This window comes from Brachycentrus maculatus, unplaced genomic scaffold, assembly GCF_059751285.1.
Source record: "Brachycentrus maculatus isolate JH-2025_06_01 unplaced genomic scaffold, ASM5975128v1 h1tg000104l, whole genome shotgun sequence".
NCBI classification, from domain to species: Eukaryota; Metazoa; Arthropoda; class Insecta; order Trichoptera; family Brachycentridae; genus Brachycentrus; species Brachycentrus maculatus.
This window is the reverse complement of record NW_028280858.1, coordinates 502,398-527,819: the sequence shown is the minus strand read 5'-3', so window position 1 is coordinate 527,819 and position 25,422 is coordinate 502,398. Positions and strand designations below refer to the sequence as shown.

The following is a 25,422-nucleotide window of genomic DNA, read 5'->3' as shown; positions in this document are numbered from 1 at the left end:
TGTTATTTTTTGTCCACCTTACGACTGTTGGAAATATTCGGATTTTTGCACAAATTAATAATTATCTCTTTTTCAAAATAAATATGATCTCCTTGGACGATTTTTTCGAAATGTAGTTCTATACAAATGTTAGGGTGTATGGATCATTTATTATTAAATATTTTTGTATGGGTATGTTGGTATTACACTCTTTGACTCGGGGTTTTGACGTATTCTAGAGAAAAATAAAGCCTTGGATGAATTTAGGTACCTACCTAAGTCGATCGAGCGATTCGAATAAAAGTGAAGTTACGGCTCTAATCTAGAAGGCACTGAAATTTCATGTAATTTAAGTTTCAGTGTGGTTTCAGCTTTCACGTTTTCGACGTTTTCTTTCAGTAATGGTTACCGGCTGGCGTTAGGAGGACGAGTGTACAAAGTTCATATTTAGCGTTTTCGAAAAATGGAGTCGAAAATATTAAATAAAGTGACAGTTGTGTTGGGAGCGCAATGGGGCGACGAAGGAAAGGGCAAAGTCGTTGATATGTTGGCTCTAGAAGCCGACATTGTATGCAGGTGTCAAGTAAGTTTTCATAAAATTATTCGCGAAAGCATGTGATCATGCCATTTTTTTTTACAAATAAATACAATCAGTCCGTTGTCAATTTAATGTGTAAAAAAATATAACAGTTCTATTTTATGCTAAAATTATTATTGTGTAAGGTGGAATTCTCATCTAGATTGCCAAACACGGATGATTTTTATCACAATACTTTGGGGTTATGTTATCCTTGTTTGTATTTCTGTTAACAGTACGCTGTCAGTTAAACAAAAGCACATTTGTGACTGAATTGTTCGTTATTTTATCGTAGAGTTACATAAAATTTTATAAAGGGAAAAATAACATGAATAAAAACGCTGTTTTATTTTTTAAATGTGTGTTTACTTGATAATAAATCCGTTACATAAGACATCACATGTTGGGCGAGCGCGAAATGTAATACGTTTTATGTATATATTTTTTATTATTATAGTAGCCACTATAATATTCACTCACTTTTGGTAACTTGCCAAAATAATTCCCAACTCCGAATAATGGGGACCATGTCATCATTTTGGAGATATTTTAAAATTGGTAAAGAAACTAATTAAAGTTCGGGTTGACCAAGTTCCGAACGCCTTTTTTTAAATAGGGGCGGAAAGTGTTGACTTTCGGGTCGAGGCGCAAACGATAAAGAAGTGCGAAGGAAAATAATTATGATGAAAACATTAATTTATGTTCCAATAGTTGTAAATAATAAATTGAGTAAATTAATACATACCGTGATAATATTTTTTACCATGTGCCCATTTTCAAGGATTCAAATTTAACTGTTTCCGGGCGGGCTTTTAAAATATTGGGTTGATTCCAAACGTAGCCATATTTGAAAATGAGAAAAAATGGAAAATGAACGCGGTCTTTAAAAAAAATTCTATTCTTTGGATTCTACCGCCCTTGCTTGAATTTTTTTAATGATAAGGGATTTTGTGGTGCCATAAATTCGCTTCTGGGCGACGCATGCAGATAACTTCGTTTTTATTATAGTTTCTCGACTATCCCATAACTTCCCAAAAAAAAGTTTTTTGACAGAACTTCATTTATCCCACTCAATGACAAATGAATTTGGTAAAAAAAAGTATTATTTTTGTTTTAAAAACTACGCATGAATTTGAAATAATAACTTACAAATGGTTATAAAATGCAACAAAAAAGATCAGACCTTGATGTATGGTGTAAAAACGACCAGATGGACAAAAAATAGCCACATTAAAAAAAATGTTAGAAAAACAAAAACCATGTTTTTAAAACCACGATATAAGTAATGAAAGAAAACCAGGTTGAAAATACGTTACCAACTTTTTTGGATTTCTTGGAGCATCATTGCCAGTAATTGATTTAAAAATATTTTGTAAGAAATATATTAGTTTTTTTATTGATACCTAAACAATGATAAAGAAATCTTCTGAGACTGATCGAAGAAATTCTTGAGTATTTACAGAGCATATGATCTGTTATTGCCTGGTTTAAGTGATCACTTTATACACGGTGTAATATTCACCATTCTAACAACCACATCACTCAAATATCGGAATTGTGTGCATGTCGCATGGAATAAATTTCATTTATTTGGTAAAATATTTAAAAAATATATATTAAGCTTTCATTTGTTTGGTTCGATATTGGATATAAGATAAACATATTCGATATCGTCTATCCGTTATCCGCACCAAACGTTGCATAGGGCACTGCATCGCATCGACGCAGTGTTACGTTGATCGTTAATTATTTGAGGATATGATGTTCAATTTTGCGCTTCAGGTACGCGTCCAGGATAATAGTTATTAAATATGAGAGTGAAAAATAGAAGCAGAGGAAACCCAAAGAAAACTTGGCGTGATCAGGTCACAGTGGTCAGGTCATGTTGGAATAATTGGCGGGTATGTGTGAAGAGATGCATGAATGTGGAAGAGGTGGAGATTTTTGGGAAAGACATATTAGTGTGACGTTCTATTCTCTCTGCCTACCGCTGTGAAGAAGTGGCGTGATGGTTAGTTAGTTAAGAGTGAAAATCACTTATTTTTTTAACCCCCCTGGGAATCGAACTCGGGATCTCCAGCATAGTAGCCAAACGCTCTAACCACTACACTAGGCGGACATTATTCAATATCTACTCCGCCTTAAAAAATATATATGTAAGTTAAACATTTTAAAATAATGTTCATAAATAAGTCCAAATTAATCTACTGAATATTATGTTAATTGATTTCATATAATTTACATTTGAAGCAAACATTGTGATTTTTCATTTAATAATTCAAATGTAACTTTGTTTTACAATCACTATAAATGTAGTGATTTTAAAACAAATTTACATTTTATTTATACATAATTGATTTCAGTTGAATCGCAAAGCAGACTAGCTCCTGGTAGTACTGGCCATTTAAACATCAGCAATTTTATGTTACATGTATGTCCATCAATTTATTTGTATATTTCGGAATATGAAGTATAGCATTTAATTTCATAATGGCATTTGGTCATTTATTGGGCAAACAAAGAATATATGGTTAAGGTCTTAATCAATAATTTCATTTGCGAAATTCGTTAGTTGAAAAACAGCCTGGAACAACACGGAAAAGGAAAACGACTATTGAGATCGGAGTAAATAAAAACTAATGAATGTAATTTTTCTATCAACAATTTATACTATTTATTGATTAGGCATTAACTTTGTGGAATGACATTTTGATTATTCAAAATTAAACATTTGTATTATTAGACCACTAATTGAGTTTTATTTCACACGACTAGTTTCGAAAATTTCGAATGTTTTCATCGACGGGTGATCACAAAAACAAACGAGCAAAAAAAATCATTCGGGTATTGGTAGAGGTGGGTGGGTTTATAACTAGAGGTGAGGGGTTAAGGGTTGGTACTAGGTTTAATGGTAACAAAGACAATATTGGTTAGGTATTTCGGGAAAGCATATTATTAATTATAAATTTAAATGTAATGGTAAGGGTTTTAAGTATAATTTTAAAATATAAATTTTTGCATGTAAAATTAAATAATGTTTGGGTGAGTCTGGAACCGTTGGTTGACGGCTCGTTCTACTGCACATTAGTATGGGGAAGTCCCGTGTTCTCTGAAATATAAAAAAAAATCCGGCAGTCATTTCTTATCGACATGTACTTCAGAATTCATGCAACATGTTTTCTAACATATACAGATAATTAAGTTCTACTAAAATAGTTGTAATTTTTAACGGTTATACCCCCTGTTGTGTTTCTGCACTAAAGAAAAATTAAAACACGGATAAAATTTAATTACCTAAAATAAAATTGTACATTGGTTCCATCCCTGAACTATATACAAACAGTTCACTCGATAAAATACTGTTAAATAAAAACTTATTTCAAAAAAGATTTATAAGTCGTCGAGCTCGTAAAAAGTTTCCGCCAGTAGTTTATTTGTATTTATTTTTAATTTTATTACGCCTATGTAAATGAAAATTGTCAATAGAATAAACCGAGAATATTGACGTAATTTATTATATTTTCGTCAAAACTATAAAACATTTTTTTGCAATAAATGTTTAGTAGTAAATTTGTTTATTACAATATATTATGGTATTTAATGTGTATTTTACTACCCAGTGACGCAACTACCCAAAAAACTGAATTTCAGCAATTTTAGCGGTCAATAAAAAAACTCGAAAAATGACGTAAATTTTAGGTTTTTCAGTGGCACGAATTCCTTTGGGAAATAAATAAAGGGTGTATTCATTAAAAAAAATACGAAGAGAATACGTATTTTCTAATTTATGAACGTTCAACCTTTCCGCATGACCAGATCTTTATATTAAGATTTAATGATACTTCCAAAATGTAAGCTGTTAAATGTGCGTCCTAAATCAATCATTGTTTTGATGGTAGGGTGATTTACTTCCATATTTAACCTTTTTTTATTCCTGGCCAATATTCGAAGACAAAATATACTTCTTTTCTCTCGATACATTGAACATTGTCAACATTACACGCCACATGAAAAATTACAGCGTAGTCATCAATCAGGTGACTATAAAATTATAGGAATGTAGCGCTAAAATCAAACTAAGGTCATTAAACGTGATTTAATTTAAAATATATACAAGCACAAGACTCATAAATATACAATAAATCTCGTGAAATGTTGTTCTATCAGCCATCATCCATCATACATACAAACCGAGCATCTTTTCACTTCATTCCTAACCTTGATCTTGCCCAGTATTATCAAGTCGGCCGTCATCAAACGCAGTCGCTGCTTCAAGTCAATTAGCCTGGCTATTGATTAACTGATTATATAATATTCGTACGGAACAATATCCTAATGGCATGGCTCGGCTGCGAGCAGCCGGGACTTCGTGACACGATCCGGGGATATCTCTCGATAACTATTTTTATTTGCATTATTCGAAGAAATGTTTTATTTCGCTTTTGCCCGAGCGTGATTTGGCACGAGGCACGAGGTCGGAATCTCCCAGACCCCCGAAGCCAGAACCGTTTACTTTAACTGCTGAATCTAGCCAACAAAACAAATGCGAACGTTTTGACATTACGTCTCTCTGGCGTTTTGATTTATTATCGTATTTAGGCCATGGTTTTTCTCGTTAGTTAGTAACAGTGCCATTATTAGACTAAGTTATTATGATTGGGTTCCAAGTTGATAGGTGTCACTTGTCCGGGTGTTTTCACTTCATTCAACTAATATAGTGGGGTTTGCGAAAATTACCTATTCATTTCGCAAATTGTATGTCTTCCGCTGTAAATAATCATTCTTAATCACGTCTTGATAACGCATTAGCGACTGAATGTTTGAAAAAAAAAACATTTTTCAATTTTGACCTATATTTTGGCCAATTATTGTTATAATTTGTATTGGTGATGTGACAATTAATGACCATACGATAAATAAATACGTCATAATTAAGTATCACTTTACTATAATCAGTATTGTAGGTTTTTTATTAGTAATTATTGTGTAATAATAATCCAATTTTTCGCCCATTTTTTCACCGCGATTGCAATCACGTACAGTTTTGAATCTCGCGGGACTCACATGGGATTAATGTTATTTACATACATATTTACCATTTTATAAAATTATATTTATGCATAGTTATCAATGAATGTCACCAACGTAATTTAATGGCACAAATAAGTCATTTTTCACGTTCCTCTATACAATTTTAAAGGTTCTTTATTTTTCAATTTCCTGGAATTATCTTTCCCTTTCTGAGCGAGGTAGTCGACGACACTGCACGGTTGTATGGATAAAGAAATGGAGAAGAATTAGTGCGTAGGAAAATTTGGGAATATTTGCAATGACTAAGTGCGCTTGTACACTACACGGAATTTTACCGGCCGGCAGTCCGGTTTTTTTAAATACAAGCGACTACAACAGTTTAGCGTGATCGAATTTACGCGCACCGTGATCACGCACCGATGCGAAGAAAGACTGCCGGACGGTAAAATTCCGTGTAGTGCACAAGCGGCTTAAGGCTTACTAGTAAAATCTTGTAAATTGGACAAGTAATCCCTTAGGATATACTTTTTTGACATCTCAACATAGATGAAAAACCTATGGAAGTCTGGATATTCAACGCTCACCGTTCTACCCATGATTGACAACCACACTCCTCAATTTTTTGGAACTCCTACATATATCATTAATCTCATGACACGGTACATATGAGATCACAAGAGCCATCTATCTTGGATTGAGAAAACTTTTATTTAACGGAGACTCTTTTATTTCGATGTTTTTTCATATTGGGATACACCCTAAAACATGATTTTAAATTTTATGCAGGTTATGTGGTATGTTAACCAGTTATTGTGGATAATAAAATAGGTTTCCAGCAGTTTATTATTGTGTTAACAAATTCATATTTATTCTATAATCAATCAAAGGTATATATATATATATATAATCAAAGGTATATATTCTCTAAATTGTGATTTCAAGGCGCATAAATCGATTCGTTTAACGATTATTTTCTTATGAATAATCATTGTACCAAGTTCTTTTACGTTTCCGTCGCGGGGATTTAGATAAACGAAGGTTAACTTTTTATTATTCTTTTTGCAATAATATTGTTCCGCAAAATTACTCCGGCGTTCAATGCCAAACAGTGTTTTTCAACTTCAGTACGACCAGCATTTGCTACTGCTAGGCTGGCTATAGGCAAAAGCACGGCTGTCCAAACTTAAAACACAGTAAGGGACATTTTTTTGTAGTACGTTTTTTTTGCATTTTTGGACTATGTAGAATCTACATAGTCCAAAAATGCAAAAAAAAACTTTCTACATTAAAATGTCCCTTACTGTGTTTAGAGTTTGGACTGCCGAGCAGTAGGCTAGCAATAACAATTTTGAGTTTTTTTTGACATCTCAAGACAGATGAAGAAGAATATGGAAGTCTGGTCGTTTATGGGGCTTACGACCGTCATAGGCTGGTTTTAAGTAATCACATTACACACGTGTAACATTCACTAATCCTACCCATGATTGACAACCACACTACTCAAATTCTTGGAACTTCTATATATGAATATTGTTCAAATTCGAAACATGGTTCTTTAATCACTAGAATCACTAGATACATCTATGGTGAGATGGAAGAAGCTTTTTGTATTGAGCAGAAACTCTTTCATTTGTATGTGAGGTCCGAATCCTGGATTATAATAATATATATGGGAAACGCTAGAAAATATCCTTTTCATTTTATTATTTTAGCTTATATAATTTCACCAGTTAATTTATTTACAACATTTTATGTGTGTCCAAATACTTGTTCACAAATCTGGATTATCTCCAATTATAGGAGGCATCTCAACATAGATGAAGATCTTTATCTATGTTGAGATGTCAAAAAATAATATAAAAAAATTACTCCTTTAATTGGAGATAATCCAGATTTGTGAACCAAGTATTTGGACACACTCAAAATGTAAACAACTCTGAGATTAAAATATGCCAATCCGCGTATTATTATAATAACCTCAGTAAGATAAAGTCAACATAACGGGGAATACCCCAAATCGAGTACCATATTCTTTCTTTGCTGAAAAGGAAATACGAAACGCCAGATTATATCTTTATCTTACTAAGCGACAATAATTGTTATCAGTTGTTATCAACGTCTGTACACTTGCAGTGCAATATATGTACTATATATAATTCACGAACTCGCCAAAGGTTCATGATCATACTAATGTGCCACCGAATCTCAGTTATTATTTTTCATACTGTCGTTTTACCATAAGCATAAGTATTACCTTACAAAATACATACTCGCATTATCACTTTGAACTAACATAATAAAATAAAAACACATTCGTATTTTATATAATTAGTACATACGTTTTTTTAGATACTGACAATATTTTATGATGAAAATTCTCAAATATGTATTGTACGCTATCAATTTTACGCAAAACTATCCACATTGAAAGTTGAGTTGTTTTATAAATTTATAATAAACAAACATTTCCCAAACTACTGTAAACCCTAAAGATCTTGAACGAAGTGAAAAATAAAGAAATTGCTGAAATTATTAAGTTTTTTTTTTATGTTTTATAAATTTATGATAAACAAACATTTCCCAAACTACTGTAAACTAAGTTTTGTTTTTATCCAGTTTAAGCACATATACGGGTTACATAGCGATAGTACAGTGGAACCTCTCATAACGAGCATAATTCATTTTCTTACTCGTTAAGAGAATTTTTTATTTTTTATTTTGACGGACACGGAAGTCCCGCCTCACGAGTGAATATCGTGAAACAGGGCCTTGCCCTTTCTCGTTAACTCGTTATGCGAAATGTCGCTCGTTAAGGGAGCAAATTTTTCACATTTTTTGCTCGTTATGCGAATTACTCGTTCTGAGAGGTTTCACTGTAATTGACTAAAATAATGATGACTAAGCATGGACGAGATCTGGGTTTTTTTTTATGTAAATACATATTTTAATACTTATAACCACTTTAGTTTAACTTGCTGGTTCCGTAAAATTAATGACTTTAAAAATTCCCGTCATATAAGGTTTCACATTATACATAAGAGTGATAAGTGACCACAAATTTATTCATATCGCATTTGCAATTAATACTTTTTTAATTGCTCTGTTCATGAATCATAAATGTGTCAATCTCCAATACAATGTTATCTTTCCTGGTAACGCTTCTTCGCTATCAAATGTATTTTACTAAATTTTTCATCAATAAAGCGTTATTTGTTCATTTATACGATTACTCAACGCTTTTAACCGTCATTTAAAAAATTTAGTTCAACCGAATTCTGTGATACACACATACCATATACATACTTGATATTGCATGTTATTGTAGTATTGTATACTATATTCCCTCCTGTTGATTCCTTTATATGGACATTATAATTATATGCATATGTATAATTTAATGTACCTCAGAATGGCGAGGGTACTCTAATGAGTAATGTAGCCTAATGGCTATTATCACGCTTTTTTATTGTCAAATAAAACTAACCCTTTGCACTCGGTAGTTTTTTGGTATGTGCATACCGCCAACTCGAAGTGTTTTTTAGGTAGATAATTAATTTGACTTCAAATAAGAGAAAATTTATAAAAATTAAAAATAATGTAACATTTGACTTAATTGTTTTCTATTCTTAAGAACCGTTTTCGTATCGAAAAAATAAGTTTTTCTTCGAAATACATATATGCATATATGTTTTTGAAGAGAAAAGAACAACAATATAAATTAAATAGATAAGGTATTAGTTTTTAAAAAAATCATGTATTTTTAAAAATACATATAAGTATATTCTAAAAATCAAACAAAATATCCAAAATACACTCTAAAAAAAATTGAGTGCGGCCGAGCGCATTCTGATTTGAACGCTTGAGATCTAGGCCTTAATTGGAGTTGAGCTTGCCACTTCTTATGTAGTGGTTTGACTATTTATTTGATGATAAGATTAACGCGTTCACGCACTTCATTCACGCTTTTATCTCTTAATCTTCGTGGCTTGAAAAAACCACAAATCGGTATTATTTCACCGTTAGAAATATCGTTATATTACTTTATATCGTTAATCAGACCCATTATTTACAAAAGGTGTGACCATGGGTGTGACAGTATATTAGATACTTGTTTGATATATATATTTTTCGATATTATATAATAAACCGATATGTACGTGATTGATAAATGTGTTTTATTTATATATATATATATATATATATATATATATATATATATATATATATATATATATATATATATATATATATATATATATATATATATATATATATATATATATATATATATATATATATATATATATATATATATATATATATATATATATATATATATATATATATATATATATATATATATATATATATATATATATATATATATATATATATATATATATATATATATATATATATATATATATATATATATATATATATATATATATATATATATATATATATATATATATATATATATATATATATATATATATATATATATATATATATTTGTATCTGTTTTCAACAAAAAATAAATATAGAAATATAATTGAAATATTCATTACAATACCATATTTTATCATTTTAACGAATTATATAAATATGGATTGTAACTTTTTTACGTAAGCGCAAACATCGTTTCGTCTAATTGATTTTGAATGTTTAAAACAACGTTACGACGAAATGGAGCCATTCCATCAGTCCCCACCATAAGAAATGTCAGCAGAAATTAAAAAGTACTGAAATTTAAAATACAATAATGTATAACGAACATAAGTAAGAACATTATTAACGATGAACAATAATTGGAAATCCAGTAGTTGGACGTTTCCGTGAATATATATTTATTAAATCGGGCTCTTGCAATGTTTTTTCTACTGCTAAATGTAAAAAAATATTTTAATTAAATTTCAAGCAAAACACACAATTGTGCATAATTTCGATTCAACGAAGAAAATTCGGCTGTCACTTTGTGGTACATATCTATCCATTTTTAATATTTTCTTACTCGGTATATTATTATTATTTCTTAGTATAGTTGTACAGTATCTACTCAATGAATTAGGGCCACCCATTATTTTTTTGAATACTCTGAAATCTTTTGGATTATTATATTTATTTTACATAAATACTTTAAGTTTTCTATTGATATCTAATATCATGTATATTACTTTCAATAATATGTAAAATATACCTGGATTATTTAACCCTTTACAAAATTTCAAACCCTTTTTCTGAGAAAGATCCCTAATTAGCACAGGTAGACAGATAGTTGAAAGTTCAAAAAATAGTCCTATCTCATTTATTAGTGAAGTTTCTTGAGTTTTGGTTGTTGTTTTGTTCAAAGAGGTTATATAGTTATCGTGTCTTGTGAAAAAAACTTAATTTTTAATTTTAGTTCATAAAATATAATTTTTTTTTGTAAACACAAGTGTTTTTTTTGAAAAGGACGAAATGGGAAAAAGTAAAGACATTTCTGAGGAAAAAAAGTCTAGTGTTATAGTGCTACTGAAATTAGGAATACTATCTAATAGAGAAATTTCAAAAAAAAGAAAACGTTTCTCGTCAAACAGTGGACAGAATTTCAAAATCAATAAAAAATCAGTCACCCGCCACCAGCAATCGGCGAAAGAACTGTCGTAGGATTAGAAAAACAACACCGAGGACTGATCGAAAAATCGTTCAAAGTACCTTAGAAAACCGTAGTGCATCAGCAAAAACATTAAAAATAAAATTGGAAGAAGAGGGTATAAATATATCGGTATCAACACTGAGGCGACGTTTTTACGAAGTAAATCTGAAATGCAGGCGCCCTGTAAAAGTACCAAAATTGACACCACGAATGAAAGCGGATCGATTAAAATGGGCCAGGCTACATAGAAATTACTCGGTAGATGATTGGAAAAAGGTATTTATTTAAACTGAATTTTCAACATATCATTTTAGTAAATAAACTTATATGTTTGAATTAAACTTAAATTTTCATTATTTTTCAGGTCATCTTTAGTGATGAGTGCCGGTTAGAAGCCGTGACAGAGAGCCGTCGATTCATCAGGAGAACACCAATGGAACGTTACAATGAGGCCTGTGTGATAAAAGTTATCAAACACCCCCCTGCAACAATGATATGGTCATGTATTATTAACAATTTACCTGGGCCGTTGTTTTTCGTGGAAGGAACAATGAACCAAAATTCCTATAAGCAGGTCCTCGAACGAATTTTATTGCCCTTCTACCACACTCGACCCAACAGAAGGTCCATACACCTTCATGCAGGATGGGGCACCTTGCCACCGGGCTAAATCAATAATAAAATTTTTGTCTAACAAAAATCTGCCTTTGCTCCCCTGGCCTGGAAATTCTCCGGACCTTAATCCTATAGAAAACGTATGGATCATGTTAAAAAATAAGGTATACTCATTTCCAAATCCGACAGTAGACTGTCTAAAAAAAAATATTCAAAAAATTTGGTCAGAAGACGAAGAAATAAAAAACATGATAAAACAGTGCATTTTAAGTATGCCAAAAACAATTGAGGCAGTTATTTCTGCCAAAGGTGGAAATACTAAATACTAACTATATTTATATGAAAAAATATGCATAATTTAAGCGTAATAAAGTGTTCATGTGTAAATAAAATTCAATGTTGTTTTATTCAAGGTTTTCTCTGAGTTATTCCTGTTTGAATTGAGAAATTGCGCGAAATTCTGCGTGGCCCTAATTCATTGAGTAGATACTGTATTTACTAAGTAAAATATAAAATAAAGATAAATTAAAACTCTTAATAATCGTCGGGTATGTATGAGGAGATGCATGAATGTAGAAGAGACGAAGAATGTTTGCAAAGACAGTGGTGTGGCGTTCGATTCTCTCTGCCTACCCCTGCGGGGAAACGGCGTGATGGTTAGTTGGTTAACACTCTTAAAAATCCCGGGAACACGAATGTGGCCGGGATGTAATCCTAATTCTTGAGCCTTTTTGCGCCTCAACAAATAGACCTTCCTCAAACCTTTTCCTTAGTTGGTCAATGTTAAGCAAAAATGTTAAACCGATCAAGCAAAAATTTACATACATCGCTCACTCCTTTCAACAACGTCATATATCAAAAATCGCCAATTTTCAGTTGTGCATGTTTTCGAAATGCCCAGAAAATATACTATATCCCAGCAAAATCGGCACATTTTTTTACTTAATATTTACCCGCTACAGGGCAGAAAGTGTTGTTTTTGCATTTTGAAGAAAAGGTATTGTTTAATTTTTTTTTAAAAATAAACTAAATATTTTTCAAATGGAGAAAAAACCTTCGGGTTTTACCTAAAAAGATATGTTGCACAGTAAAAAGTTCAATAAGTAAGTGGCTTGACATTTATTTTTAATACATTGTATTATATTTTTAAACTTTAAAAACGATCTCCTGAAAATTGAAGTTTTTTGAAATATGACATTGTTGAAAGGAGTGAGCGACGTGTGTAATATTCTATCAGTTAATTTTTTTGCCGTTCTACAGATAAGTTTTTCAAAGAACTATTTCTTTCATATCGGTGCTTATTTCAATTTAGTTAACACCAGATTCATGTTCTGATGTTTTTTTTACAGCAACTGATTAAATCGATCTTTTCAATTTTACCAAAATGAATATTATATTCTGCTGTGGTTACGAAGGTCTTCCGCGTTGATTACAATAAATTTATATTCTTACATCCTATATGTACGCTAAACTAAGTTTGTTATTTGAACTATGTATTTATAGTGACAACCTATTTATCGACTTGCGTGCTTGGAGACTTGACGACATTAAATAAAATTATTTAATATATCCCTAACTTCGAAGGATGTCTGTTGCGTGACATAAATTGAGGTTTCAAAAAATAAATCTATGTTTACAACCTTGCTCTGTTTATTTTTTTTTGTTACCATACATACGTATATTAATTTCAATTTATAAGGATCTCTGTAATCAAAATTCAAACTTATTTTAAATTTCAGTGATTATTCTTGACTAGAAAAAATCTCATACTAGAAAAAATCTCATTATTGTACACATTAAAAAACCAATCAAGAGTTGTTTTCTCGGACTCGAATGCTATTTGTAATAAATTTACTGTTTCTTCGCCAATGCTCACAAAAAATAGCAGGTTCATATATATTTTTGGACCATTTTTAATTAAACAAAGCAAAAAAGCATAATTACAGTGTCGGGTTGTGGTCCCGTGGTTAGTATCGCGAACTTTTGAGTCAGAGTTTCTCGGTTCGAACCCACTCTAGCACAATTTGATACTTTTTTTCCAATAATGAGTCGCTTAGGCTCACATAAATGGTATGAAATTGAAATATTGTTGTAAATAATCAAAACTCAAACATTTATACTGTTTTGAAAATAAAAAATAAAATTATTCAATAATCTATTTTCCTCTCTTGCCTTTTTATATTGTGGTATATCAATGAAACATTTTTATGCCTTATTTTTTCAAAAATAAATCTGACTTTTTTCCGAAATTATCTCAGTAATAAACATCTGTATTTTTAACAAATTAAATTAAAAATACATACATTTCTATACAAATATTCGCTGTAAATATCTTGATAATGAACGAAAGTAAAAATAACGAATTAATTTTAGTTTTATATTTATATTAATAACTAAATATAAATTTGTTTTATACCATAAATACGCGGGAACTTTCGGTGTGGCCTAAAAATACTGTGTAGTCATTCATATTCGTGTTTATTTATAGACTTTTATTTTAAAACGTGGGTGGAATTACGATATCCCTTCGCTAGCGTTCTCAGGCAATCCGGTAATTTATTAGTTTTCTCACCACAAGCGAAAATTCGTATTGTTTTTTCACGTATCCGAAGTTGTTTTGCCGCCAACGTTGGCTGACGTCACAAGTTCTCTTTTCTTATTTACATTATGTATATCTCGCGGGGTTATGTCGTAACTTTAGTAATAAAATTTGTTTTGTGATGAAAAAGCGTTACATCAATTTAATAGGTTTCTATTTTTATTATCCTGCTTATGAATAATAATAGAAGCTTCATTTATTCTTATATGAAGACACGTGTATATATATATATATATATATATATATATATATATATATATATATATATATATATATATATATATATATATATATATATATATATATATATATATATAATATTTCGCTAATTCGACGTCACTATTTGCCCGGGAATGTAAAATGTATCTGCAAATATTATATTGATTATTGCGAATTGTGAAATAATACATTTTCGGCCGCAGGTACTTAGTAAGGTATTATTACGGTAAAAATTACGCGCTCTTGAAATATGGATATGAAATAATAATTATAGTTAATATGAAAGATTTTCGGAATTTGAGTTCTTTTTTACTATTTTCGTTATGGTTTATTTTATAATAAACCTTATAATTGTTCTAATTACATACACTGCTTTAATTGCAATATTTATAATTATGTCGAATGTTGTAAATGGCAGGTTGTAGCCATGTAAATTTCCAGATTTAAAAATGGATTTATAGCCACAAAGTGACTGCGGAATTTTGAAAATTAAGTGGAGAAACCTAGATTTGTGAACAAGTATTTCGACAATAAAAAAATCAAACACTTGCTTAGTACACACTTGTTTGTAAAATGTAATACCACTTATTGGGTTGTATTTTCGTAACTAGTCGTGTGTAATAAAACTCAATAAGTGGTGTTATATATATATATTTTTTTAATAGACGACATGTCATTCCACAAAGTTAATGCCAATTCAATAAATAATGTTAGTATTCGACACACTCAAAATAACTTTTTACTGTTTGTATTTATTTAATCTAAATGGATAAGTATTTAATTTTTTTAAATTAGTTTATCCCTGGGTCACAAACTCGAATCTGGGAACTCAGGAGCATATTGTGATAAACAACTGACCAAATGAGTAGATATACCTTTCCCATCTAAATGTGTTAATGTGTGATATTTTTGTTCACAGGGAGGCAACAATGCTGGTCACACAGTCGTGGTAGATGGAGTGGAATTTGATTTTCACCTACTCCCGAGTGGCATCATTAATCAAGAATGCAAATCCGTTATCGGTGAGTTACCATATTGAATTCATTACCCGGTAAACATAATACTATACTAAGAAATTATTCATGAAATTGTTTGTTAGAGCTGATTGTCAGGGTATTAGAACATGGTTGTCGATTACACAATATATTTAGTATTACCTTGCTCCTGCACATGTGATGGCGACCTTGAAAGCATTAGTAGTTACTTTTATCTTAAAATAGCTTTTTAGTAATATATTTATACAATTTTCTGTAATACTGATATAACCATTTAAATTTAAGTAAAATATATTTTATTGTTTTGGCAACACCAATGGTTAAAAAAAAAAACAAACCAGCTATCAATTTTATAATTAATCTCAATTACATTCTTACTGACAATATTAGTTAATTTTTTTATTAATCTATGATATTGTAGGCAGGCACCATGGTAAAGTTGGGTAGGAGCTTGACTGCAAAACTGGCGTCGCGGGTTCGATTCCCGCCAATTGCAAACTAAATCCAAGAAAAATTTACTTTCAATTGGTTCGGGTGTTTGTGGAGTATTTTTTCTCATTTTACCTTCCCCATCCTTACTATCTTACCTGCAGACAAGCCTCTAAAGTAGAGGCTTTGGGGGGTTATTCCTAAAAATAAAAAATAAAAACATATGTATATATTTTTTAAACTCTGTCCTTAGATATAGATCTTAGCCAACAAGATCTCATCAACTGATTAAGGTATCCATAGAGTTACTTTAAACTTTTGTTTTACTTGATTCAAGATATTTTTTATATTTTATTTTTCAGGAAATGGTGTTGTGGTCCATGTGAGCAGCCTTTTGGAAGAGTTGGCCAAGAACGAAGCCAAGGGAATGAATGATCTCGCTAAGAGGCTAATTATTTCAGATAAAGCTCACCTTGTTTTTGACTTCCACCAGCAGGTACCATTTTTCTTTTAATATCCTTACTTGAGTAACTTTTTACTGTTACAGTTGTCCCTTACTCAGATCTTCTTACTAACACATTGTTGTCAGGAGTTTTTTTCATCAACCCTGACAACCTAATCAATATATTAATTAAGGTTTTATACTAATCACAAGTAACCTGATTACATTAAACCACAAGACATTTCTTCTTCTTCAATCTTAAAATTAATAACCCAGTTCTCTCCAATAGACTAAACTCTTGTGCTTGGATAGGGACATACATTTATTATTTATTGTTTATGTTTGTTGGTAATATAATTTCTTTTTATTATAATTATTATTTTGTTTTTTTTTTTTATGCTTTTAAGCGTTTCCTGCAAACAATGTGTTGACCCTTTGAACCGCGTTAAGCAAAAAATAAAAGTTGATTTGAAAAATACAAATTTTCCATAAAAGATCAAATATTTTATAAAATTCCTTTTCTTTTTATTTGTGTACTTTGGTCCATGGCTTGTAAAAGCCATGAACTATAGTCGATTTACGCGTCCTAAGGGTTAAGATGATTTTAAAAAAGAAGTTTGTTTTTTGCTTGGATCAGCTTGCTTTATTACTGAGTAAATTGAATATCACGGATTTTTTTTTCAGGTGGACGCCTTGCAAGAAGCGGAGAAGGGCAAGAAATCCCTCGGTACAACGAAGAAAGGAATCGGCCCCGCCTACTCCTCCAAGGCGACTCGTAATGGCCTGCGAGTGGCAGACCTGGTCGGTCCCAAGGCCGAATTTAGAGAAAAGTAAACGGATTTATAAGCGTACTGTCTTATGAGGTTTATAAACATTGTTCTCTTTTCATATAGGTGTAACTACATAAGTTATCCTTACTCAGACTGTAGAACCAAAACCCACAAACGGTTAGTCAGGAGGTTTAATTAATATCTTCTTTTTTTATTCAACTGTAAAAAATATTCATATTGCGCTCTATTTGAGCCACGAAGATATAGGATAGGTTCGTGAAACACAAGACTGATCACCTTGCCTGATTATGATTCACTGCATCAATCAACTGCGGTACTCTACGCATTATTTTTACACCCATTTGCGACAGTGAGATGGATAGAGATTGATGTGACAGCTGAAGAACTTTGGTTTTCAAGTAATTAATGATTTTAGAGATGTTAACGCTGAGTTTTTCATCAACCCCGATATTAATTAGTATGCTAATTAAGGTCGTATACTAATCACGTATAACCGCAATCCCAATTCCGATGCGTCCAGTGTTTTTGGTGGCAAATAAGCAAACCCGCTTTCTACTAAATGTATGTAAAAGAAGTTTCCTGCAAACAATGTGTTAGTGGAGCAAATCCAGGATTTAAAAATTTCGACAGATAAAATATTGTGGAGTGTAATTTTTCTTATTAGGACACATCTCACTCATCTTATTCATTTACAGTTAGAGTGGGAGGTCAATTATTCACTGTTCTGGCATCAGTTTTAATTATGCTAGGTACTTAATCTGGTAGGTGAGAAATGTATAATGATAGAACATCATTAACTTTTGTGGATCACACGCAGTGGCGTGCCCAGGGCTTACCAGTAAGGCAAGCCCATTATTTTTCATAATAAAATCTTCTTCTCCATCTTATTCCTCATTGCTGAGGGTTGTGACCCTTGCAGAAGCAATGACTCTTCTTCAGTTATCCCTTGACTGCGCTGCACGTAGGGCATCAACCATTGAAGTGCCTGCTGCTGCCTTCATTTGATCGGTCCATCGTGTGGGGATCTTCCTCACCCTCTCTTTCCCTCCAGGCTACCGATCACAACTAGTCGTTCCAGGCTATCCTCGTTGCCACGCACAACGTGTCTAAAGAACTGGAAAATCCGTCGGGTACAGATATTGGCCAGAGTCAAGCCATCCAAGCGTAGCCAGAATAAAATAGCGACTATGTAATTTTTTCCACATGAATTTTATTTGACCAACAACCGGGTTTCGTCGTAACCGACATCATCGGACTGGTGGTGTCAGTTATGACGAAACCCGGTTGCTGGTCAAATAAAATTCAAGTGGAAAAAATTTCATAGTTGTTATTTTATTCTATAAAATGCAGTTCAACCAAGAAATGTCAGGACAAAACTTTATTTAAAAAAACAATATAAAGATAAACAATGTATTGTAATGAGTGTAAAAAATGCAAAGATGTAATTTTTGTACGGAATAGCCATCACATTGAAATAAAGAAAATGTTGACTGCAGTAAAATACATTTCTAATAGTTTTTTATTATTCCCTGGCACTTCGTGATGGAATTGCATTTTAATATATTTTTAGATTAAAATCAATATTTTTAGCTTTTCCACTTTATTTTTATTTGACCAGCGACCGGGTTTCGTCGTTACCGACATCATCAGTACATCGACATCGACAGTACCAGTCTGATGATGTCGGTAACGGTAATAAAATGTCGGTAACCCGGTCGCTGGTCAAATAAAAATAAAGTGGAAAAGCTAAAAATATTGGTTTTAATCTAATAATATATTTCAATACGTTTCTAATCCAACGAGTTTTGTATATCGACTGATTAAACTTCCTTTTATGTAATTTAACAGTTGTGATATTTTTAAATCAGGAGTAGGTCTTTGAGACCTTGAGATATGATCATTTATTTTTTTTAATAAAATTCAATGCGCTCACCTTTCCATTATAAATTAATTCCTTCAACCACTTTTATAAATAAAACAAATAAATAAATAAAACAGCACAAACGACATCAGCCGTATCCGAATTCATTATGACGTTCAAACAAAATGTGCTTACGAAAAACGTAGCGAAGAACGAAAAAAATGCGAAAACTTATTCAAATCTTAATAATTCCTACAATTACCGTATTTAATTATGGATTATCAATTATATTTTATATTTATGAACTCTACAAAGGCATAAAACTAGTTGATAAGCATCTGACAGATAAGTAAACAGATAACAATAATGAAATACGTTCGTTACAAATATTGCGAATTGTAGCTAATTTCTTGTAGCTATGTTCACGCTACCGAAGCTGGCTTCCAAACTCGATACAAAATGCCATATAGGTACCTACATTGTACGGTTTAAAGTTATGTTTTTAAACCAAATCAACTATGCGTTTTGCTGGAAGCAAAAGCCCAAATTGAAGCCAATGAGAGCGAGCGAGATGGCTAATCATGTATCGCCTGCACCTGCAACAGACAGGGCGAAAGCCGAATGTTTACGCTCGGCTATCTCGGGTAGTACGAAAAAGCGCGCGATAATTTAAAAATAGGCATACATTAATTATGTATTTTTAATCATTGCTGGAGTTGTTAGGCATGCCGGGCTTCTGGGCTTCTAGGGTAGGTCCGCCACTGATCACACGGTATAATAACATCGCCTCATGAACACAAAACTTTTAACATCATTATTTTCTTAAGTTATAATTTTGATTTGAGTTCTCTCAGCAAATAGAATTTTTTTTTTAAATGAACTTAATAATTAATACTCTATAATTGAAATGTAACTTTGTTTGAAAATCACTTATTAGTATTTATCAGTCTTGATAAAGAAGCGGTTAGCTTCGAAACCGGTAGACCTTATAATTAAGTCAATATAAAATATTTATAGTGATTTTAAAATAAAGTTATATTTTGATTATAAAATGGAAAATCACAAAGCTAGTGCTTCAAATATAAATAATATTAATGATATTCTGTTTATTTTTAACTGATACTTAGATGGAGATATATATACTTTTACTTGAAGGATGAAGGGAGTCTATTGGGAATATGGGAGTCTGGGTATTTACAGGACTTATGACCTGTCGTTGGTTGGTTTAATTGCTTTATACCCGTTGTAACATTCACTATTCTATATATTATTGATTGTCACATTATTCAAATTTACGTTGAGATATCAATAATATTTTCATATAAATAACTCTAAAATGGAGTAAATCTAGCATTGAGAATAAAAAATAAATTTAGGCTAACACTAAAATATTGCGAATGTTTATTTCTGATTAGATATCAAACAATGCTGAAGCAATACCAGCGGATGTTCCCATCTCTGGAAGTGGATGTGGAGCATGACCTGCAGCAGTACGAGACCTTTGCCGATAAGCTCCGTCCACTGGTAAAGGAGACAGTTTCCTACCTGCACTCCTCGCTGGCCCAGGGAAAGAGAATCCTGGTGGAGGGTGCTAATGCCGCCATGCTGGACATTGATTTTGGTAATCATTAAAAAAAATAGTTCTTGAAAATCTTTGTCAATTTTTATGTGCATGTGACAGAATAGCAGCAAATTTTGAATATGTAAACATTTAATGATTGAATGCTGTAATATGATTAAAATAGGTAATTTTTATCTTAAAACAACTTGGGCGCTTGTCCACTATATACCCGAAATTTTACCGTCCGGCAGTCTGGTTTTGAAAAATGAAAGCGACTATGACAGTTTAGCGTGATCGAATTTACGCGCAACGTGTTCACGCATGGATCCGAAGAGAGATGGACAAAAGTACAAGCCAATACAAGCCAATTATCGTTTTAAAACGCTAACTGACGTGCCGGACGGTAAAATTCCTTGTTAATCCGTGTACATAGTGGACAAACGCCCTTTGGACATGAAATGTATTTTTACCAGTTCAGTCGATTGATGCTTAAGGACGGCAAGGGGTATTTTTACCTTCTGCGCCGGCCTCATTTTAAAGTCAAAATAGAAGGAATTACATATTTAATGTTTTTATATGAATATTATGTACCAATCTCTTTGTTAAGGTCTTAACTATATGTACATAATCATCAAATCCCGTCGACAGCGGTCCACAGGCGTATAAAAACACCCATCCAAAACGTGTTAACTCATTGAAATAGATCATAAGCCAGATATGTTAACTGCATTCTACTCTGCGGCAAGCAATGAAGAGATAACCCGTTTTTAAATTAGTGTATTTTACCAGGAACATACCCGTATGTGACATCGTCCAACTGCAGTATCGGTGGAGTGTGTACCGGGCTGGGACTTCCCCCTCGAGTGATCGGTGATGTTATCGGAGTAGTGAAGGCTTACACCACTCGGGTAGGGGATGGGCCCTTCCCCACAGAACTTACTGGGGAGCTCGGGAGCATAATCCAGGTCAGGGGAGCCGAGATCGGAGTCACCACCAAGCGGATAAGGCGTTGTGGCTGGCTCGATCTTGAAGTCGTCAAATATACAGCTCTGGTCAACGGATACACCTCGTAAGTTTGCCATCATTCCAGTTCTGCTTCGTCTTGCTCGATGCTGAGCATCTTAGTCTCCTGGGATGACAGATATTCGGTCTATGTCTCCATTCCCCTGGTACTGGGCAAAGTCGAGGAAAGCGTTTTGTGAGGACCCTGTTAATTACTTAATTTTATCAGTCCCTCGTATGAAAACCAATTTGATATCTTGTTTATAAAATTAACTGACATTCAGTATCATAATTATTCACTAAAAACAGGAAACTGTAGCTTAAAGCATTTTTATTTTTAATTGTTCATATTTATTCTTGCAATGCATTATATATGTTTATTTATATTCTAGATTTGTATACCGAATTGTGTGTAAAAACCGAGCCATATTTAACTATACCATTTTTATTCGAACACTTTTTGTTTCTTCTTTTTACATACATATCTTAATTTATATATTTTTTTCAGGATTTGTGTAACTAAACTGGATATTTTGGATTCCTTTGAAGAAATTAATGTTGGAGTTGGTTATAAAATCAATGGGAAAGTCATAGATTATTATCCTTCCTCTATTGCAGAACTGAGCAGTGTTGAGGTACTTTCAATATGTATACAGTTAAACTTGGTTATAACGAACATGACCAAATCATATCTTATAGCCGTCACTTATTATGTACGTCAGATATTCCTATGTAGATTAATAAAAGGGCAGGCATGTATCTTTAATTAATATATTCACTTCACATTGAAAAGGATATACATAATATGTATCTCTTTAAATTTTTACTTATAAAACAAACAAAATATTTTGCAAATTTAAAATCAGAATATAGGTACACTTACTTCTATCTATAAAATTACTGTATTCACATATTAAGTACTAATGATACTACGATGTAAGATGTAATGATCTTTACTGCTAGCTTTGATTGATAAAATCCATGATTGTTGAATATCATTGAAGAAGTAAGAGAAAAGTTTTAAAAACCCAAAAATGCCAAACTTAAAGGATTTTTTTACCATAACCTTACTATGTATTTAGTATTTTTTTACAGGATAATAACATACACTTAAAATGGTATTACATATAACAGTGAAAGATTGCATAAAAGAACTATGATGCTCGTAAGTATTTCCTCACTTCAGCTGTACATGAACTGTATAACCAAGTTTGATTGTTACGTTATATATGTATTGATAGATTGTTATATATAATATGTACATACTTATTTTGTGTATTTTGTAGGTTGTTTATGAAACTCTACCGGGGTGGAAGTGTTTAACAAACAAGATCAGAGATTTTGGCAATCTTCCTGACAATGCAAAGGCATACATTCATAGAATAGAAAAGTTCCTTTCTATACCAGGTAACCTTTTATTTCATTAATTGAATCCGCAGTCACTTTGTGGTAAAACTATCCATTTTTAATTTAAGTTTTACTTACTAGATATGTACCACTATTTCTTAAAATCTACCCAACTCTATAATTTAGAATTAACTTTTCATACGGTGTGCGGAATGTATCGAAACACGTATCACAATAGAGTTTAAGAAATAGCGGTATTTTCAAAGTAAAACTTAAATTAAAAACTTTTTATTTGTTGAATTCTGCGAATGTGAACAGGCCAAGTGGCTTTTCAGCATTGAAGTGTTAATGGATAACAAGGCTAATTGGCTAAATAAATAATCACTATTTGAACTTCCTTGACTTCGTGCGATTGATTTGTCAGCTGCAAATGCTTATGTGGAACATTTCTCAAACACATATGTCAATATTTTATTGTAAAATTTAACCTCCTTAAATTTTTCATCAATATCTCCATACCATAACTTTGTTGTAACTGACCATTTGATTATTACCTATATTCAAAAACCATGTAAAAAATATATTTCAATATAAATCGCTAGAACTTTTAATAACTATTACTATTTTTTAATTTTCAGTGAAATGGGTCGGCGTCGGAAAGGATAGAGAATCGATAGTTAAGATTAATTGATATAGTGGTTGATTCCATCAAGCAATAAATAATCTATAGAATCTCGGTTCTCGAATAAAGCAATCAAACACATATGCTCCAAATTTGTGTGGGAAATCTACCTCCAGTAACATTCTGCACATCACATAATTTTATTATTTTGTTTGACTTTCTTGTTACCCAATGAAAGAAAAGACATTTGTCATTTTAAAAACATTCAATTTCTTACCTTATTTTATCTGAATTGTATTTTTGATAGAAGAGTTTAAATTATCTAATAAACCATTATTTTAGTAATCTTTTATTTTCATTTATAATTTTATTTTTTTATTGCAAATCGTTGGGTGTGATTCAACTAACTTGTTTATGTATGTTTATGCATAGTGTGATATTTTTACTTGCATGTTCATCGTTTAATATGTTGCTAATTTTCTATTAAATCTGTATGTCGTATGTTATGTAAAAAAATAAAACGCATACAACTCGTATGTCGCTTTTAATATTTTTACAATGTTTTGGACTATGGAGTGCATTAAGAAAAACACCAATACCTAAATCAGCCTTTTAGATATTGTATTTTTACTTAAAATATTTTAAATTAATACTTGCATTTATTTCAAAGTTTGGCTTTAAATTGTCTAAAATATACATTTGGATATCCATAAGTTTTTAAATGAATAACTTTATATATGTATTAGAAAAAGCCGTTTTAAATAAAATATAATTATAAATTCATTGAAGACTTAACCGTAGCATGTCTTAACCATATGTCAATTCTTTTGTAGACCTTTTACATCATTCTCAAATTTTTCCATCAAAATGCTTTAAAAGACAAACATTTTGTTTAAATGTATGCATGCAGCATACAGATTGTATGCTTAGTAAAGAAAGCACACTGATTGATATTCGTAACTTGAAAACGGTATTATTTCCAAAAACTTACTTTGTAGATTATCACTTAAATGGACATTCAATACAGCAAATTTTCTATTATCAGCTATCAATTATGTATATTTAATGAGCCTACAGGCGTAAATTTAAAAATAAAAGTTGTTAATTTTAATTTTAAGTCATTCCAGTATTGTATCATGTTCGACGTTTAAAATCATTACCAATAGTAAAATATAATTTCTGTCAGTTTCGAAGAGAAGACAATTTTTTTTCAGTAAATTTTATTTGATGGTGCTATTTTGCTGAATGATTATTATTTAGTAATACATGCAACATTTTTACTAATTGTATCCTTTTTTAGAAACATCTGTTTCCGAATCTGTTCATTTTATATTATATGTATATCAATAATAAATAAATACATAGTCGATCTAAAGTGTTTTTTTTTTATTACATGAAAATTTTTACTTTTGTTGCAATTTATATCACCTCAACAGTAATGTTACTGGTAAATTTAAAACACTAATTAGCAGATATCGTAGCAGTTATATTGTCATGTACAATATTTCGGAAAAAAAATGCAAGCCCAGATGTCATGTGGACATATCAAGTATACGCCATACCTCGTATCAAGTATAGCGGTAACTACAATTAAAAACTTATTTAATTCCTAACTGTTCTGTATCTCAAAACCCAATTTTCTGATACATCCACGGAGTAATATAATCCATTCGCATATTAAAAAGGAGATAAAAATAAAAGAACTCTCCACACT

At 31.4% G+C, this 25,422-nt stretch overlaps 1 protein-coding gene across 1 annotated transcript; it reads left to right on the top strand.

The window, feature by feature from the left end:
• Window positions 1-326: 326 nt before the first annotated feature.
• Window positions 327-25,083, top strand: Adss (adenylosuccinate synthetase). The gene is made up of 9 exons (XM_088258807.1): window positions 327-562; window positions 15,578-15,680; window positions 16,445-16,578; window positions 17,209-17,354; window positions 20,592-20,797; window positions 21,527-21,806; window positions 22,248-22,374; window positions 23,026-23,146; window positions 23,725-25,083. The coding sequence occupies exons 1-9, from the start codon at window positions 443-445 to the stop codon at window positions 23,775-23,777; spliced, it is 1,290 nt and encodes a 429-aa protein (XP_088114933.1). The 5' UTR covers window positions 327-442; the 3' UTR covers window positions 23,778-25,083.
• Window positions 25,084-25,422: the final 339 nt, after the last annotated feature.

What these genes read in the sequence shown, in the direction of transcription:
- Adss (XM_088258807.1), top strand. Translation starts at nt 443, where the DNA reads ATGGAGTCGAAAATATTAAATAAAGTGACAGTTGTGTTGGGAGCGCAA. An exon ending in AAGGCCGAATTTAGAGAAAA is followed by an intron (nt 17,355 to 20,591) that starts GTAAACGGATTT and finishes ATTTCTGATTAG; the next exon opens with ATATCAAACAATGCTGAAGC. An exon ending in CATGCTGGACATTGATTTTG is followed by an intron (nt 20,798 to 21,526) that starts GTAATCATTAAA and finishes GTATTTTACCAG; the next exon opens with GAACATACCCGTATGTGACA.